Source organism: Vidua macroura, chromosome 2 (genome assembly GCF_024509145.1).
Source record: "Vidua macroura isolate BioBank_ID:100142 chromosome 2, ASM2450914v1, whole genome shotgun sequence".
NCBI lineage: Eukaryota > Metazoa > Chordata > Aves > Passeriformes > Viduidae > Vidua > Vidua macroura.
The window spans coordinates 37687853-37706008 of record NC_071572.1 but is presented as its reverse complement, the minus strand read 5'-3'; the positions used below and the strand labels follow the sequence as shown (position 1 = coordinate 37706008).

At 38.1% G+C, this 18156-nt stretch overlaps 1 protein-coding gene across 3 annotated transcripts; it reads left to right on the top strand.

Annotated features, from left to right (window-relative positions):
- The first annotated feature begins 697 nt into the window (after positions 1-697).
- On the top strand, positions 698-16772 carry ERCC5 (ERCC excision repair 5, endonuclease). Of its 3 annotated transcripts, XM_053970301.1 has the most exons (15): positions 1463-1712; positions 2327-2502; positions 3002-3117; positions 3209-3301; positions 4103-4163; positions 5705-5848; positions 6670-6877; positions 7140-8255; positions 8624-8856; positions 9232-9351; positions 10747-10960; positions 12754-12898; positions 13704-13904; positions 14733-14817; positions 16126-16772. In XM_053970301.1, exons 1-15 carry the CDS (start codon positions 1625-1627, stop codon positions 16672-16674), a joined length of 3549 nt encoding a protein of 1182 aa, XP_053826276.1. In that variant the 5' UTR covers positions 1463-1624; the 3' UTR covers positions 16675-16772. The 3 variants fall into 3 exon arrangements, with proteins under 3 accessions (XP_053826275.1, XP_053826274.1, XP_053826276.1); XM_053970300.1 differs by lacking the exons at positions 14733-14817; positions 16126-16772 and adding an exon at positions 698-932 and having other exon boundaries at positions 1612-1712; positions 13704-14115; XM_053970299.1 differs by lacking the exons at positions 14733-14817; positions 16126-16772 and adding an exon at positions 1400-1454 and having other exon boundaries at positions 1612-1712; positions 13704-14115.
- The last annotated feature ends 1384 nt before the right edge of the window (positions 16773-18156 follow it).

Below are 18156 nucleotides of genomic sequence, written 5' to 3'. Positions count from 1 at the left end.
GCCCTACATTTAGTGAAGGTCTTGAGCAAAATAGGTAAGCGACAGATCAGAGTTGTAACTACTGCTTAAGCAAAGTAGGTAAGATTTCTTTGGTCATAAAAAGTGGTGCTCGGTGCAGCCACTGTGACTTCTACTATTTAATTTCTCAAAGCCTGCGGCCTCATGACTGAACAAAACTCATAGGTTTTGAAATTTTATTTTCTGGATGAACTATTTTCAGAGCCTATTTTTGCAAGCTGAGTTTGGGCTGAGGGCTCAGCTTTGATTAGAATACTTGAGCTGTGTTCTTTAGGGGATTTAGGACTTACATAGCCAGAGTTACATGTGTGTCTCATAACTTTTGCTTAATAATGATAGTTGCGCTAAGAAACAGGGTCTCTCCTCTGATGGTACTGGCTGTTCTGCTTAAGTAGGTTGGGATGAAATTCTGGTTTTACAGTTATTTTGCTCTTGGGTTGGAGACTGTCACACTTTATCCACAGAGTATGTAGTATATGGATTCTTCTAGCATTAGCAGGAGCCAAGTGCATGTGCTGCAGGAAGCTTTCCCTAGGGATTCCCCAGTGGTGGGATGCCTGCAGTGGGGGGCACTGGGGCTGTGGTTGAGGCAGAACAGAGAGAGCACAGGCTGCAGGGGAAATCATGTTTGGGAGTGGGAAAAATAGGACTACTTTTGGTCTGCATTGTGGGATTTTGTTCTCCAACCAGAGAAGAGCAATGGAGCTGGTAAAGTCTCTGGAGCACAAGTCCTGTGAGGAGCAGCTGAGAGAGCTGGGTTCATTTAGCCTGGAGCAGAGGAGGCTCATTCTCTGTGTGAGCCTTATCACTCTCCACAACCACCTGAAAGGAGGGTGTGTAACTAGGTGGGGGTCGGCCTCTTCTCACAGGTAACAAGTGACAGGACGAGAGGAAATGGCCTCAAGCTGCATCAGGTGAGGTTTAGGCTGGACATAAGGGAATTTCTTTACAGAAAGGGTGATCAGATACTGGGACTGCCCAGGGAGCTGATGCAGTTACCTTCCCTGAGTGTTTAGACTGGACGTGGCACTTAGATCATGGTCCAGTTGACAAAGGGACGTTCGGTCACAGGTTGGACTCGGTGATCTCGGAGATCTTTTCCAACATAATTGATGCTGTTATTCTCTGCTGTTACGTACTAGGCTCTCCTCCAGGCAGCCGAGGAGCCTACCGGCCAGAGAGGCCGCAGCTGGAGAAGGGGCGGTGGGAGCCGCCTGCCCCGGGGGTGCGGGGCGGGGTGTGGGCGGCTGTTCCCGGGCCGGGCCCTGCGCCGGCTCCGCCCCGCGCACTGCGACTCCCAGCGGCCCGCGGGGCCGCGCCGGGCGGGGCCTGCGCTCCGTGCGCCGGGAGGCCGCGGATGGTGGGGCCTCCGTCCCTTCCGCGTCCCTTCCGCGTCCCTTCCGCGTCCCTGCGCCGGGATCCGCTCCCCGCCACAGGTCCGGGATCGCGACCCCCGCCTGCCGCTGTCCCCGCCGCTGTCCCGGCCTGAGCGGCTGCTTCGTTATTTCCGTTTGAATTAATAAAACAGTTAAGGGCCGCATAACCTTTGGGTTATTCCTTCTTTTGTGCCTCATACATTTTCTCTCAAAGCAGCTAAAGAAGGACAATGGGAGTTCAAGGACTTTGGAAGCTGCTTGAATGCACCGGGAGACCCATAAGCCCAGAAACGCTGGAAGGGAAAATTCTTGCTGTTGGTATCCTTTAAAAGTAAATCTGGGTAACCGAAATTGCAAGGGAGTTTGTTTTAACTATTTCCCTTATTTATAAGATATTTTATTGTTATTATTGTTACGTTTAAATTACCTACATTTTGGTAAGTGGAAGTTTTGCTTTACGATTGTGAAATACTAAGCTCTTTTATTTTCATCGTTTAAAAAATAGACTCTCTTTAATAGGTTCCTTATACAAGTGTTGGACTATAGAATTTTGCACTTTATAAATAAATGTGCTGCTCTCCGTAATACTACAAGACGAAGAAGTTTTATGCTTATGCATCAGCTTTCCTGTCCTGTATACTTGATTAAATGCTGGGAAGGTGTGGAAGGAAGATACCCATCATTTACCTATAAAAATAACTGGGGAGGTATTTGCTGTGCTTTTGCTTCCACTCTGCTTTTTGTGCAGGTCAATAGGGACAATGATTTATTCTTCTTCCAAGCTCATAGCTATTTGGATATTCTTGGTTTCGGTAAGACAAACTTGGAGCCGTGGGCAAAAGCCACTCAGTCAAATCTGTGCACTTTATAGGAACTCCCAATGTGGTATATGTGTAAAAGAGCACATTTTTTCCTCTCAACGATTGTTTAAGATATCAGTATTTGGTTGAACCAAGCAATAAAGGGAGCCAGAGATCGTGGTGGTATTTCTGTACGGAATGCTCACCTGCTCACTCTGTTTCATCGACTCTGCAAGTTACTGTTTTTCCGGATTCGACCAGTCTTTGTTTTTGATGGAGAGGCACCGCTTCTGAAGAGACAAACCTTGGTAAGTGCCTTTGTGAGTTACTGCAATGTAAAAGAGGCTGTGTGTCTGCTGATGGTAAGCAGCCATTTTCAGTTTCCCTCCTGTTGTTCTGCTTATGTTTCTGAGCTGTAGGGATGGAGGATTGAAGTCCACTGCTCTGCAGGTGTCCTTTGCAGTCCCAGCCTGAGTTAGCTCTTGGAGCATGCAGCAGCTCTTTAATCTAGGCAGGTTTGATTTGCATGGGAGCCAGGTTGCAGAGAAGTGGATGATGGCACAAGCCTGGCTTGTATTCCAGAATGGAGCTGAATGCAGCTCTGCAGGCATTTGTACCCAGAAGCTGAAAGCTGCTCCTGAATCCCACAGAGGAAATGGACATAGATTTAGAGGCTCTGTCCCTCTTGGTGTAGAATGAATTAGGAGTAGCTCATAGGCTCAGCACATAGAATTTTAATATGGATTCACTGGATGTGTGTCTTCAGCATCCAGCAAAATCTTGTTGGTGTTAATCTTATTTTCATAGGCAAAGCGAAGACAAAGAAAGGAAATTGCCATCAATGATTCCAGGAAAACTACAGAGAAACTCTTGAAAACACTTCTGAAGAGACATGTTATCAAAACTGCTATTAGAGGCAAAAGGCAAGAATAAAAATTATTTTTCCCTTTTTTATAAGTGACAGTAAGTCTTTCTGAAGCTGTTAATTGCTGTTTTATTTTTTTTTTCCCTAAGCAATGAAGCTTTGCCCAGTATTACACAAGTTCGAAGAGAAGGAATTGATGATATGTATGTGTTGCCTGCTTTAGAGAATGAAGAGAAGAATAGGTAGGTAGAATTAAGAAAAATAGCTTAAATGGTTTTTAATAAACTTGGGTAAAAGTATAAACCCCATTTTTTGATGCTGATCAAAGACTTTTGACCTATGAGACACTGTAATATATATATATATATATATATATAAAAAGTATAGTTCTTTAATTTGTATTTTATTTCAGTTTCTTTTTGGATATAGAGGCCTCCTAGTTATTTATGGGAAAGTAACAGAAGTTTTCAGCCCACAGATTCATTTTCTACACTGGATTCTTGTATAAGGATGAAAGTTCTACCTCAGTCTCTATGGCCAAGTCCATACAACTAAATGGGACTGATTGTTCAAGCTTGGGTGTGGCAGTTTGATTCTGTTGTGTGTTGGCATGTTCAGCAGAGGCAGGCTTTGTCTGCACTTGTCATACCTGTGGCATCTTCTTAAATAATACTGAGAATGTGAAGCTGCTATGTAGGTTATTCTTTGCATATCTGTACTTTTATATACTTCTAATGCTGACCAAGTAAGAATTGTGTCATGATCTAAACAGCAGCACTTGTCTCCATCTACTTTTAACTGACATAAGTTTGCCTTCTTACTTTCTGCTCAGATCTTTATGACCTGTGTGCATATTTATATGTATATATATTATATATATACACATATTAATATGTATGTAAATATATATGTGTGTGTGTGTTTGATGCTGCAAATTTTTGTGCTTGACCAGCAAAGGCATGACTAATGTCTTTTTGCTTAAAATATAAACTTTTTTTTCCTGGGTAAATATCTACACATTTGTTTTCTCTGTGATTTTTTAGCTCAGAGGAGGAGGAAGAAAAAGAATGGCAAATGAGAGTGAGCCAAAAACAGATGTTGCAAGTAAGTGCAACTAGTTGCCTTGTTACTGTGGTCAATCCTCTCATTCATGTCTGTGCTTAAAAGACAAACAAAAAGCTTAGAAAATCCAATTATTTGGAGATACAGGTCTTATTATAGCATTACTTATAAGAAAACAAGTTAATTTTCAGTACTCTAAAAATTCCTATTAGTGAGGAAATATAAATGTGATTTCTCCACTAGAATATAGCAGAACAGAAAATTCTTGTGATAGCCTTTTTCTTTTTACTACTTCCTTTGAACATATGGAGAAGACATTGGTTTTTGTAACAATGTAGGAGAAATGCATGCATTTATGCATGTGTATGTACATAACAGCATATTTAACAAAACTCATGTGCTTCTTCAAATATGAACTGAAGTTGAAGCACTTAAGTCCTTGTGTTTTCAGATAAATTATGTATTTGCTTCTGATCTGCTGATCTGATTGGAAGAGGAGAAGAGAAATACATAACCTAAGAGGAAGACATAATAAACAATAAAATTGTCTCTGCTTTCATCAATAGGAAAAAAAAGAAACACTGTTGGAAAGATTGCTTATCTTTGAAGCAGTTCTCATTCAGGCGGAGAACCTCTTTAGAAGGACAAAATCTGAGTAGCTGAGGCTATATGACCCAGTTCTGTGTTTTATACTAAGTATCTTTTTGTAAAAAGAATAAAACCCAAGTTTCTCTGTATAGTGTACATCAATAATGAGGTACTTAGCATTACTTTATTACATAGTAGTTACTTTCTTTTTCTTGTTTTCACTATGTGGGAAGTAGCAACAAAGTTCTTGAGGGCTTGGGTTTTTTATCTTGCTTGGAATAGTGCTCTAAATATTTTATTATTTTTGTTCTGCTCTAATATAAAATATGTATTCAGTGGTATCCTGGCCTGCATCAATGGCATCCTGGCCTGCATTAGGAATTGTGCATTAGGAATTGTGTGACCAGCAGGAGCAGGGAAGTCATTCTTCCCCTGTACTTGGTGCTGGTGAGAACGCATCTTGAGTACTGTGTCCAGTTCTGGGCCCCTCAGTTTAGGAAGGACATTGAGATGCTTGAGCGTGTCCAGAGGAGGGCAACAAGGTTGGTGATGGGCTTGGAACACAAGCCCTATGAGGAATGTTTGAAGGAGCTGAGGTTGTTTAGCCTGGAGAAAAGGAGGCTTGGAGGTGACCTTATTGCTCTCTACAACTTCCTGAAGGGAGGTTGTAGACAGGTGGGGGTTGGTCTCTTCCACCAGGCAGCAACTGACAGAACAAGAGAACACAGTCTCCGGCTACGTCAGGGAAGGTACAAATTGGGTATTAGGAAGAAATTTTTCACTGAAAGAATAATAAAGTACTGGAATTGTCTTCCCAGGGAGGTGGTAGAATCATCATCTCTGGATGTGTTTAAAAAAAGACTGGACATGGCACTTGGTGCTATAGTCTAGTTGAGGTGTTAGGGCATAGGTTGGATTTGATGATCTTGGAGGTCTCTTCCAACCTCATTATTCTGTGATTCCGTGATATGTATTCTTGTTTTCCGTTATTATAGGAACAATTATGTGAAAATCCTTATTCTGTAGATATTGAATCAGAAGATTTCCACAAGCTGCCTCCAGAAATAAAACATGAGATCTTGACTGATATTAAAGAACTTACAAAGCGAAGAAGAACGTTATTTGAAGCAATGCCAGAGGTAATATTTAAAATAGCTTTCAAGGCATTGGAATGGAGCTATTGCCATTAATGCAAATGGAGAAAGAGTACTACTTCTGGAAAACTTTACACCCTGGACTGTTTAATAAGAGATGTTACCATGAGGAGAAAAAAAATCCAATGAGATAATGACTCCTAACAGCCTTATCTCTTGATTTCCACTAAAATTAGCAGAGCTAATTCATTTTGGTAGAAATGTTAAAAATTGTGCTGTATTTTGTGCCTCATCAGCATTATGCCAAAGATTGCATAACATGCTACTGGTGTGGATGAACCAGGCAGGATGAACACAGCTTGGATTCCAAACCCTGGGGTTGTTAGAGGAGCTGGCAGCTGGGAAAAGATTTTTGTAACTTAGGCAGATGTGTTGAAGCTGTTCAGACACAAATGGGGAATCCTATAGTAGCACTTCTACAATGAGGTTTGGAAAGTACAATATACATCAGATCAAATGATGGCTTGTGTCCAAGTGTAAGCTAAGAACCATCATTTAAAAATAATCCACATGTGGATTCTCTTTTAATTGCTTTTCTTTTTAAGATGGAGATGAGCTCTGATAACCAAAATTGAGATGTTCTCTGGCACTGAGAACTACTGGTACCTTTCAGAATTGTATGTTGCCAGGATAATATTGCTGTTTCTTGCAAGTGCAGCAGCCCGTGAAAGACAAATGTTAGCTGCTTAAAGAAACTCCTGAAAGAATTCCCACACTCTTCCAGAATGCGGGAAATGAATTTGCTTAAAAGGGGTGTTTTATTTAAATTGATTTGTTTGTTTTGTTTTTTGTTTTGTTTTTTTGAGGACTCCAATGACTTTTCCCAGTACCAGCTTAGGGGTTTGCTTAAAAAAAGCAACCTCAATCGGTGCATAGAAAATGTACAAAAAGAAATGAGTCAACAGCACTCAGGTGAAATCCAAACACAATATGAAAATGAAGGTGGTTTTGTGAAAGAAGTGGAATCAAGGAGGGTAGTCTCTGAAGAGACTTCTCACTATATTCTGATAAAGGGTATGTTGGGTCTTAATTTTGTAAAACCTGTTGTTTGGAGTGTGCACACTTAAAACTAGCAGTTTAAAGACAAACCTGAATATTGTTTATTGGTGCACGTAGCCAGTACTTTGTATGAAATGTGCTTTACTGTTATACATCATTAACTGTGATCTGTAAACCTGCAGAAAAGTAGTTTAATAATCTTTATATAATGATGTTCATTATGTAAAATGGAATGTTTTTATAAAGCAGTATTTTTCCACACAAAACTTTCTTTCAGGTATTCAAGCAAAAGAGGCTATGAGTAGAGACTTGGAAACTACTGCAGGACCCTCATCAAAAATGCATGAATTGACTAAATTAAATAAAATCAATGACTCTCCTGCTAATGCAAAGCAGGAAGATGACAATGTAGTGGCAGCACCCCCCTCTCCTCGGACTTTGCTTGCTATCCAGGCAGCCATGGTGGAAAGCAGCTCAGAAGAAGAACTGGATGCAGGACAATTGAACGTGGACCAATTTGTGCCAGAGGAAGGCAGTGTGTCTCCAAGAACACTGCGGGCAATTCAGCAAGCTCTGAGTGAAGATGATAAAGGGGAGGAAGTTGCTATTGCTACAGCTGATGTAGTGCTGTCAGAAAGACCAGAAGGGAAGGATTTTCTGCTTAGTAGCTCAGATGAGGAAGAGCAGATTCCTGAAGTTAAGGAGGGAAAAAACATTCCTACAGCTACAATTCATTCATCAATCCAAGTGACTATGCAAGATGCTAAATTTAAACAGAAGACTCAGGAGTTGGAAAAAAGTGATATTACACCCAAAGACACTGGTATATTCAGAGATGAAAATTATTCTGCTATTGAAAATACTAGAAAAGGCAAAGAAGATATAGACAAAGAAGAAAATTATTCAGAAAATCATATTACACCCAAGGACGCCAGTATATCCATAGCTGAAACTTATATTGACAATACTATAAAAGACACAGAAGATGTAGACAAGGAAAAAAATGGTTCCAAAGATCATATTTCATCAAATGATACTAGTATATCCAGAGCTGAAAATTATATTAACAATACTAGAAAAGATAAAGAAGACTTTGACAAAGAAAAAAGTGGTTCCAAAATGGACTTAAAGTCTCTGGGAGATAAGAATATGAATTTGTGTTTGCAAAAGCCAAGCTGTTCCCCTGTGCAAACTAGTATAGATGCTTTGATTCACACTGAGACAACAGACCTTTCTAAAAATGAGAAAAACTTGAAAATTTCTGAAAATACACAGGAAGTAATTTCACAAACAGAGGAGAATGTATCTGAGGATACTAGATTTTTTCCAGAAGCAAGAGATCCTGAGGCAGAAAGAGAAGGGGTATCACAGTCCGAAGACAGTGATTCTGATGGTATGTGCTTTTTGATTGTGTAAAAGGATAAGAAAATAGGACAGTATTGTATTTGTAGTCAGTTGAAGGTAACCTTTTCTCTTAGTAAGCAATCATTAAAAATGCATCCACTCCCATATATATAGGAGGCAGGAAGAAAATTTGACCTGTGTTTTTTCCACCTGGTGTCACATTTTATCACTAAAACCTGAGTATAGAATATGTAGAATCAGGAAAGCATATTGTGTACATTGAATTTAACTAGTGTTATTAACCAGTCAGCCACTTGGTTTATGTAATTTCACAATTCTTATATATATCTGCTGCATATAGAAAAAAAAGCCACTGCCCAAGTTAAAAATGTACAAGTCTCTGTTTTCCTTTGATAGGAAGCTTTATTGAAGTGGATGCTGAGGTCAGTAATGATGCTGAGTTTCCTACTAAATATGATGAAAAAATGAGTGACGAACCAACATATGCAGAAGTGGAGGCAGACAGACCTGATGTTGTCACACTGGACTTGCTGAAGGAGTCTGATGAGGTGCAGTTGGGAAACACTCAGAATATTGAAAGAGATGCTGATGGTAAAGCTGCAGTGGATGAGTGGCAAGACATCAGTTTGGTAACTCATTGTTTCTTGTTTTGAGCTTGTAATGGAGTGCTTTGTCTTCAAATAGTTGTTAAGGAAAACTACTGAACAGCTTCTTATTGTTTCATTGCTTTCTCACATAGCTATCTAATTGTATGGGAACTGATTTTTCTTTAAAGGTGGTTAATTATAATCTCCCTAAAATCAGAGGAAAACTTCAAGGTAAATTAATGACTCGACCATCTCTGGTCTTACAGCTTGCTGCATTAGAGAAGCTGTAACAACCTCCTAGTGTGAATTAATGGAACAGGTACTCGTAGAATAATTGTAGTTGGAGACTTTGTGCTTTGCTTTCCTAAGTGTACCTGAATTGTTGAAATAATAAAAAACTTTGGTTTATATTTTCAGGAAGAACTAGAAGAATTAGAAAAGGACCTTTCTGCTGAGCAGAATACACTTCAGTCTCAAAAACAGCAGCAGGAACGAGTTGCTGCTTCTGTAACAGGACAGATGTTCTTGGAAAGCCAGGTAGTATTTGTTGAGTCATTTTGATTTGTTTCCTTCCTCTATCCCAGTCATTTACTCAAAAGCTGTTAGTAATTTTGCTTAGCTATAGGTCACCTTTTTCCCTCTTAGGAGCTTGTTTTCTTCAGTTTGCTTATTTTAAAATATTGCAAGTGTTGAAATAATCCAACTATTTTAAGTAAGTGTAATAACATAAAATAATAATATAGTTATGAATAAATCAATATATCTTTTAAGCACCAACTTTTAAAGGTTGGGCCAGGTTGATCTTCAGCTGTTTTTGTGAAAGGTGCAAAATGAACAAAAAATATTAGGAAGCTATGTACAGCAGCAAAGAATTGATGCAGTCTGTGTGTTAGGTAAACTGTGATTTCCCCTAGGGATTAAAAGGTTAAAAAATTACAAGAAGTCTGTGTAGTTTATGCCCTGAGTAAGCAACTTGAAGGAATCTCACCAGTAATGACTGAACAAGCCTGTTACTTCTGTGTCAGTGTTTCAAGGTTTAATACAATGTGTTTGGGTTAACAAACCCATAACACAGTAGACTAGTGGTAGTGTCTGTGATGTAATAAACTTATGCTAACAAATTAATTCTGAGAAATATGTAAATGCATGTATTTTTTTTTTCTTAATGGGACAGTTTAGGTAGTTTTAAAATAATACTTAATCTTGGTTAAATATTTGCACATAATTGTTTCTTCAGGTGATTTTTTTAAAGTGATCTATATATAGATCTAGATATAGATATATAGATATCTATATCTATAGAATATATATCTATATTATCTATATATTATCTATCTATATATATATCTAGAATATATATATATATCTAATATATCCCATTAAAGCAAAAATGCTTCAAAATAGAGGCATATCAAAACAATATCCAAGGAACAATTAGTCTTCCCACTGTTGTTTCCTGCTTTATATGAATGTTTCTCATATGCTTGCATACTACTTTCTTATATGAAGTGGTGACCACATTTTTTTATAGATACGTTTTTTTTTTTTTTTACTTTTTATGTTTTACCTGCATCTTTGTTGCAGTGAGCCCACATAATTGTAATGCATGGAGTTTTCTCCTTGCTGTGCAAAACAATAGTTAAGTATGCTTGTGTATTTAAGATAGCAAGTTCTCAAACTGTGTGGTAAAAGTGTGCTCAAGTAGTGCTTGACTTATATGGCACTGTCTGCTTGAGAGGAGTTGAATGGGACTCCCTCTTGACTTAACTGAGCTTGGCACTTTTTACCAGAGTTTAAGGTTTGTTGTCAGGTATTAAATAACTCCCAAGTGTGAATCTAGCACTTCTGAGTCAAGCAGAAGTGCTAGATTAGAAGTGTATTAGAAATGAACTCTTTAGATTAATTATTAACTGTTTTCCTTCCATCCTCCAGGAGCTCCTCCGTCTGTTTGGGATTCCATATATCGAAGCTCCAATGGAGGCTGAGGCACAGTGTGCCGTATTGGACCTTACTGATCAGACCTCTGGGACAATCACGGATGACAGTGATGTTTGGTTGTTTGGTGCACGACATGTTTATAAAAATTTCTTCAGTCAGAACAAATACGTAGAATATTATCAGTATGTTGACTTTCAGAACGAGCTAGGTAAGCCTCAGGTATTGATTTGTTAAACACAGTCTTTAATAAGACAACTCTGTCATCTGTCTCTTTGTATTTTCTACAGAATTTTGTGTCTGTCATTCAATGTCTGCTCTTTGGAGAAAGAACAGACCATTCAGTTAGGTTGCTGTTTTACTGCCAGATGACCCCCCTGAATTTGCAGACCACCTGCATTTGATATACTGAGTTAGTGTAATGATCATCAAGGCTGGAGATATGAACTATTATACCAGTTTCTGAGTAAATTTTAGTATGACTTTTCTGATGTGGTGGGAAAATGATATTCTAATGTCATCAGATTTTTAGTCTTCTGGAAACAGAAGTTAGTTTTGGACATACTGAGATGTAATATATTAAAAGTGGATCTGGAATATGTGTAAAACATTTATCATATAGTTGACACTGAAAGACTTTTTTCTTCTATCTGATTGCTCTTGAGCTAGTCTAATCAAATTGTTGCCTATTTTGTTGAACTACTAAGCTTCAGTGTCACATAAAGTATTAGGCAAAATACGAGCCAATTTAAACTTGTTGTTATGTCTTGAGCAGAACTCTTTTAAAATCAATTTTGACATTTTCAATTTGAGAGGCTACAGACTTTGTAATAGTAGTGTGTAAAATTTCATAACATTTTTATGTGGTGAAAAACGTAGCTTTGGTTTCTTCCAGCAAATTGAATGAAATAATTTTGCCCACTTAAGTAGCTAATTGGAAAGGATTGCTGTAAAAGCATGTCTTTGATTTTTAACTGGTTTTGATGTGATAAGCCAAATATTTATTTATTTATTGGGAAAAAATAGTCATCATCAGTCTTTATGTCACATTCCTCTGCTGTCTTGTGCTTCCAATTCCCATGCATTGCATAAATTCTTCTGTCTGAACAGCTGATGGATATCATGACTAGCATGATGATGGTCTTGCTTTGTGAGTTTAGACTCACATCCCTTCTTTTCTGCATGGAATTAAAAAAAATTTTCAAATCCCAACTCTTGAATCTGGTCACTAAAAATCAGTCTAGTTGCCTCAGTCCTTATAACCTATCAAATAGAAGTGGTCAGCTGAATTCTTCTTTCTTTCTGGCTGTTTCACAGGCTCTTCTGGTCTACTTAGTAACTGTACCAGCACAGAGCAAAAGGCTCCCAGTTGAGGAACTCTTCTAGGAAGCAGAGGCATTGGTATTATGGACTAGAATTCAAACAGAATGTTTTTATTTGATTCTGGCATTACTCAATTCAGGTCAGCATTAGATGAAATCAGAACAGTAACTGGATGTAATAAATGTAAAAAAAAAATCTTGTGACAACCCCAAATTTTGAAATTACAGAATCAAAGAATTATTTAGGTTGGAAAAATATCTCTTGAGAAAAAAAAGGATCTCTGAGATCATCAGGTCCAATGTTTATATGATCACCACCTTGTGAACTAGACCATGGCGCTGAGTACCACATCCAGTTATTTCTTGAACACTTCCAGGGATGGTGACTCCACCGCCTCACTGCACAGTCCATTCTAACAATAATTTCCATGAAAAAAATTCTTCCTGATGTCCATTGTAACATTTTCATTTTGGCAAAATCTATTTGCCAAATTAGCACAATTATTAGTGCTGGAGCTAGCAGGAGTATATTGATACTGCTCCAGAATAGAACTTAGGAAATTCTGATGTTGAATTAACTATAATTTTATGGAGTTAATGCCTTTGTGTTCCTTTGCCTTTCTGATAATATTTTTTATTTTGTAAGATAATAAATGCTGAATCCATACACTTTCTTTTTCAGGGTTGGATAGAAGCAAGCTAATTAATTTGGCATACTTGCTTGGAAGTGACTACACTGAGGGCATTCCAAATGTTGGCTTTGTAACAGCAATGGAGATTTTAAATGAATTTCCTGGGCATGGCTTGGAACCTCTCTTAAAATTTGCGTATGCTTAATTATGATTTGCTTTTTTGTATCTCCATATTGTGATTATTAGTAAATACGCTTTTCTGATGCTTAAGTATGCAGCAAAACGTAATGCCATCATTGATTAATGGGACCGTTATTAATGGGACTAAGTAGGCTGTAAAACATGACTCCATTGTATCACTATTTGGAATGAGAGGTAGATAAGGTGACAAGTTGATACAGCAATCACAGTGTGACAAATAAAGACAGCAGAACAGCTGTAGAATTGTACATCTGCCTCAGAGTTTATTGGAGAGCTGGATCCATAGTGGAGCAGAGGTTCATTCTCTCTGGGTTGGTGAGAGGTTGCTGTAATTTGCTCATAGAGAAAGGGGACTTGATTGAGGAATGGATGACCTGGAAGGAGTCAGGCAGGTAGGGTGAGGGCAAGAACAAGATTTGAAGAGGGCTAAGGCAGCTGTATCAGCAATAGCAAGGATGGTTTTCCTTTCTCTTCCGTGCATACTAAAAAAACTCCAAAAATAATCATTGTGTATGGAACATCCTCTGCAAGTGAGGCTAATGTTGGAGCCTTCTGTTTAGCAGCTTATGGGGAATCCAGGTGCTATTTACCACTTTGGCTTATAGTAGCTGCATTTAATGTGTATGTTTTGTCTTTTCTGCTTTTAAGATTTTTTGTCCCTTTGGCCAGCTTTCATTTGGACATTTTAAATTGTAGTAATTGAAGTAAAGAGAATAAGGCTATTGAAATTAGCATGGTGGTTCTTGATATTTCAAATTCTATTTTATGAGGCAAATTAATAATTTTCTCTGTTTTTCAGTGAGTGGTGGAATGAGGCTCAGAAGAATAAGAAAGTGATGCCTAATCCACATGACACCAAAGTCAAGAAGAAACTGCGGGAGCTACAGCTTTATTCAGGTTTCCCAAATCCAGCAGTGGCAGAAGCATACCTGAAACCTGTGGTGGATGAGTCAAGGGGTTCGTTTACCTGGGGAAAGCCTGATGTAGAGCAGATCAGAGAATATCCTTTTGCTTGTTAGGTGAAAGTACTCAAAGTTCATAAGGAGTCAGTAATGGAGTGTCAAGTTTTTAACATCTCTTTGTTGTGAGGGGCCCCAAGCCCTATCTGCATGTGCTCCCTAAAATGATACCAGCTCTAGAATAGAAGGGAATGCAGCCATGCATGTGTAGCAGTCAGGGCTGCTCTGCCCTCCTGAGACAGTGGGCTGCCTCACTTTGCATGCAAAGAGAATCTTATAGCTGAAGTGACTAATTTGTTGAGATACTATATTTCTGTAACTGTTATATTTCTGTAACTGTCCTGTGCCTGTTTCTGCTCTTGAAGTGGGATTGCTTGTGCACTCCCTCTGTATGTTTGCCTTTTTTCACAAATAAGTCTTGAAGTCTAGACAGAAATGGTGTTTCAATCTGCACTTTATCCCTAATTATTCCCTGCATTTCTTCCAATAATGTCTACTTTTTGCTTCAGTTGCAGTCTGAGCTGCAGCGAACTATTGAAAAGTAGATGGCAATAAATGCAGAGATAATAGTGTTTTAAACAGTAAATGAAGTTTCCAGTAGGTACAAGTGTAAAAATAAGGTTTACTTATAGGCATTTCACTGAGACATGCTTTTGGAAATGTTCATCTTAGAGAAAAAGTTCTGCAACTAATGGAGATGCATGTGATATGTTGTTTTAACCGAGAGTCTTCTGTCTGATTTTGTAGTAGAAAAAGCTTTGAAGTGGAGCAACTTTCCTCCAGACTTTGTTTACTTTGGGAATTTTCATTTTATGTGTTTAGAAATGACCAGTAGTAGCCATTTTGTAAAGTTCCTTAACTTTCTTCACATTCTGTAAGGATCACTTTGGCTGGACCAGGACGAAGATAGATGGAATCCTTTTGCCTGTGATGAAACAACTGAACTTGCAGCAGGTGAAAAAATACCTATAGTTTAAGGGTAACTGGAAAATTGTGAGAGAAGCATTTTAAAAAGAACAGCAAGGCTTTGAAGTAAAATATCTTTCTCAGAAGCTGGGCTTTGGGTTTTAATCTTTTTATGTATTTTTTTCAAAGTCACTAAGCTTGCCTCTCTAGACTTCATTTCTGTATGATTTGAGTGTGCTTTGAGGGACTCTGCATAATTTCAGACATTGGTTTCAAGTTTCCTTACCTATCAAGCACCTATCTTAAGTCCAGGCTGCTGCTTTTTCTGGACATGGTCAAGCTACAGGTACCTCAAGCAACTTCAGTATTTCTAGAAGACAGTGTTTCATAAACACTTTATAAAGTATATATAAAAGTGCCCTTGAGATTTTGGTGGAGTGATACTGCCCATTTGATATTATACCCATCCTTTGAGCACGAGTGCAGACTGAACTGTTGAGCCCGTTAATAATACTAATCTCATTTCCAAGAAAATGTTCTGTCAACTCTATTACTTGAAAGTGAATGGTGATGTCTGCTGTGGTAGCTGTCAAAGTAGGTTGGAAAATTTATACCCAGTGTGAGATTCTTTTTTCCTTTTGCCATACACAAGATAGATACATTGTCTAAACGAGTGTTTTAGGTTGTCTGTATCACTGAGTGGAGTGAAAGCCCCGCAGTTATATACATATACTTTCAGGTTGACTGAAATATCCTTTGGAAGAGTCTGCCTCACTTAGGCAATGTTAGGGAAAAAGTAGATGACTGGCTTGGCCTATACAAAAAGCCGAGCTGTGGTTGAAGAGCACAAATCCACACTGTGTGAGGACTCCTAGTTCTGCTCTTCAGTCTTTATACTGTAGCAGCATGTGGTGCAATGAACTGGAGTCAAACGCTTGCGTGTTCTTTCACTTGGAGGCACAAATGCAAAGTGCACTTACAGCATTTACTTAGTAAACATTCTGCTTTCACAGCTGGAAGCTAAGGATGTGTTTGTAAGGACATACTTAAGAGCACTACAGAGATTCTCTATATTAGGGTTGACAATAGCAACATATGTCTAATCACCAGCTGTGCAATATTTATGAAATCTCACTGGAGTTTACTAATTATTAATTTTTGTAAAGGTTCTTGTTGCCTAATTCATTGTAAAGTATGGGTATTACTATAATGATGCATCTTATTGTTCACATCTGTGTGCATATGTATTGATTTCATTACTCCTTTGTCCTGCTTTAGTTTCAGATGCTTATAATATATCTAACAACTGAATTCCCACAAAAACATTCAACTGTGTTTCTGTTTTATTTTTGGTAGACTCAGCTTCGAATTGATTCATTCTTCAGACTGGAACAGCATGAGAAACAAGCTATTAAAAGCCAGAGACTGCGCAGAGCTGTGACTTGTCTGAAGAGAAAGGAAAAGGAAGCAGACGATGAAATTCAGGAGGCCGCTGCTGTCACAGAGATGGAACTTAAACAGCCCAGGAAAAGGAAAGGGGAAGGTTCCACAGACGACACAAATCAAGCTGCAGCAACAAAACAGAGTGGAAAGAGAAGAAAACATTCAGATTCCAGAAAAGAATTTTTATATGGAGGTGGTTTTGTTGGAAATTTGCATCTTTCAGAAACTTCTAGTGACTCCTCAATGGAGGAATCCAAAGGTAGAGATTTAGGCAAGAGCAAAAGGAAGAAAAACACGTCTGCAACAGAGACAGCAGACCATAAAGAGAAAAAAGGGTGCAGTAGCTCAAGTAGTGAGGATGAAGACCTGGTAGATGTAGTCATGGTGACTGCCAAACCTGTGTTTGAAGGCAGAAAAAAGAAATCACGGAGCAAGAGAGGAATAAGAAAGAAAATGTCTTAAATAAAATAATTATTTAAAAAGACTGATTTTTCTGACTTGAGCTTTGTAAATATTCTAATGAATTCTTCTTAAAATATAATAAATTATCCTTATTTGTACTGCATTTTGTCACACATTTTCTGTCCAGAACTTAAATAGAAGTGATTCCAAACAAAACACTAATTTTAGCACACTTAGAAACATCTAGATTTCACTTGATAGAAGTTTCCAGGCTTCAGATTTTAATACTGAGCCAAAACATACTGTCCATTTATTTGCATTCTAATTGAGTTGGTAGAGCTGTTAAAACCATCTGCAATCAGTTGCTTCCTTAACTTCAAATTTAAATGAAATTCTGAAAATTTCTTGGGTTCTTTCTAGGTGTTGGGAGAAATAAAATAGGCTAAATTTTTTTCTTTTCTTCTTCCTGAAGCCTGTCTTGAAAGTTTTATGCCCAAAGTAATATTTTTTATTGAAGAGAGATGATGCAAACCCTCAAAAAATCTCAAGGAAAAACATTCAGTACAGTAAGCCCTTCTGTAATCTGATGTGCAGTAATTGTCCATATTCTGAATGTAAAAGACATGTTTCTAGATTTGGAGTTACATGTTACAAACTCTATTTGGAGTTTGGCTGTGTCCAAAGACAGTATTTGTTTGCAAAGGTAATATTCAGAGGTATCTACTGGTTGCAGCACTCACATTGGATTAATTTGTGTGGGGTGATGTGAAGCTCAGGCTTCTCACATGCCTCTCTTTGAATGTAAGATTTATTTCCACCTTCTGGGTGTAGAGGGAAAGCACAGAATTCTACCCATCTTACTTGTGTTCTTACATTACATTTTAGTCCTTCTTGCTTTTTTTATTTTGGGTTCTCATTTGATATTTCTACTGCATTTCTCATTGTTTCATTATTTGAAATCCAAGACCATATGTTTTGTATCAGACATTATCCTCCCCTATTCGGGCGAGGGGCTGAGGTGAACTGCGTGGGATTTTTGGCTCTTACAATTGTGGAGAGTCTAATACTTCATGTACAGTTTATACTGGGTGAAAATCATCCCTTTTGATACTACTTTTAGAAAATATTATTATATTTTAAGCAAATTATCAGTCTATCCAGTCAGTTTATAGCACTATTTTATAAATCACTCTTCAGCATTACTGACTTTTACTTTAAAAGTATGTATCAGGTCCTGGTGAATTTTTCATAAAAGTAGATGTGCTCCCTTTAACTTCTGCTAACTATGGTACAGAGACTCTCACTTCTCTGTAGGGCTTGTTTAGTATTTTGGTACAATAATTTATCATTTTTTGGTAACACCTAGAAAACCCAGTTGAGGTTGAAGTCTAATTTTTCTAAAAATTGTGTAAAGTGAGAGATGGCTCCTGTCCTGAATTGATTACAATCTAAAAACGAGAAGTCTTAGATACCTGTATTTGGTCTCATGACAGTGTTTGTGATCTGTTGAGTGAATGGACATCTTGGATATGAGGAGTGGTA

What these genes read in the sequence shown, in the direction of transcription:
- ERCC5 (XM_053970301.1), top strand. Translation starts at nt 1,625, where the DNA reads ATGGGAGTTCAAGGACTTTGGAAGCTGCTTGAATGCACCGGGAGACCC. An exon ending in GCCAAAAACAGATGTTGCAA is followed by an intron (nt 4,164 to 5,704) that starts GTAAGTGCAACT and finishes CCGTTATTATAG; the next exon opens with GAACAATTATGTGAAAATCC. An exon ending in TGACTTTCAGAACGAGCTAG is followed by an intron (nt 10,961 to 12,753) that starts GTAAGCCTCAGG and finishes TTTCTTTTTCAG; the next exon opens with GGTTGGATAGAAGCAAGCTA.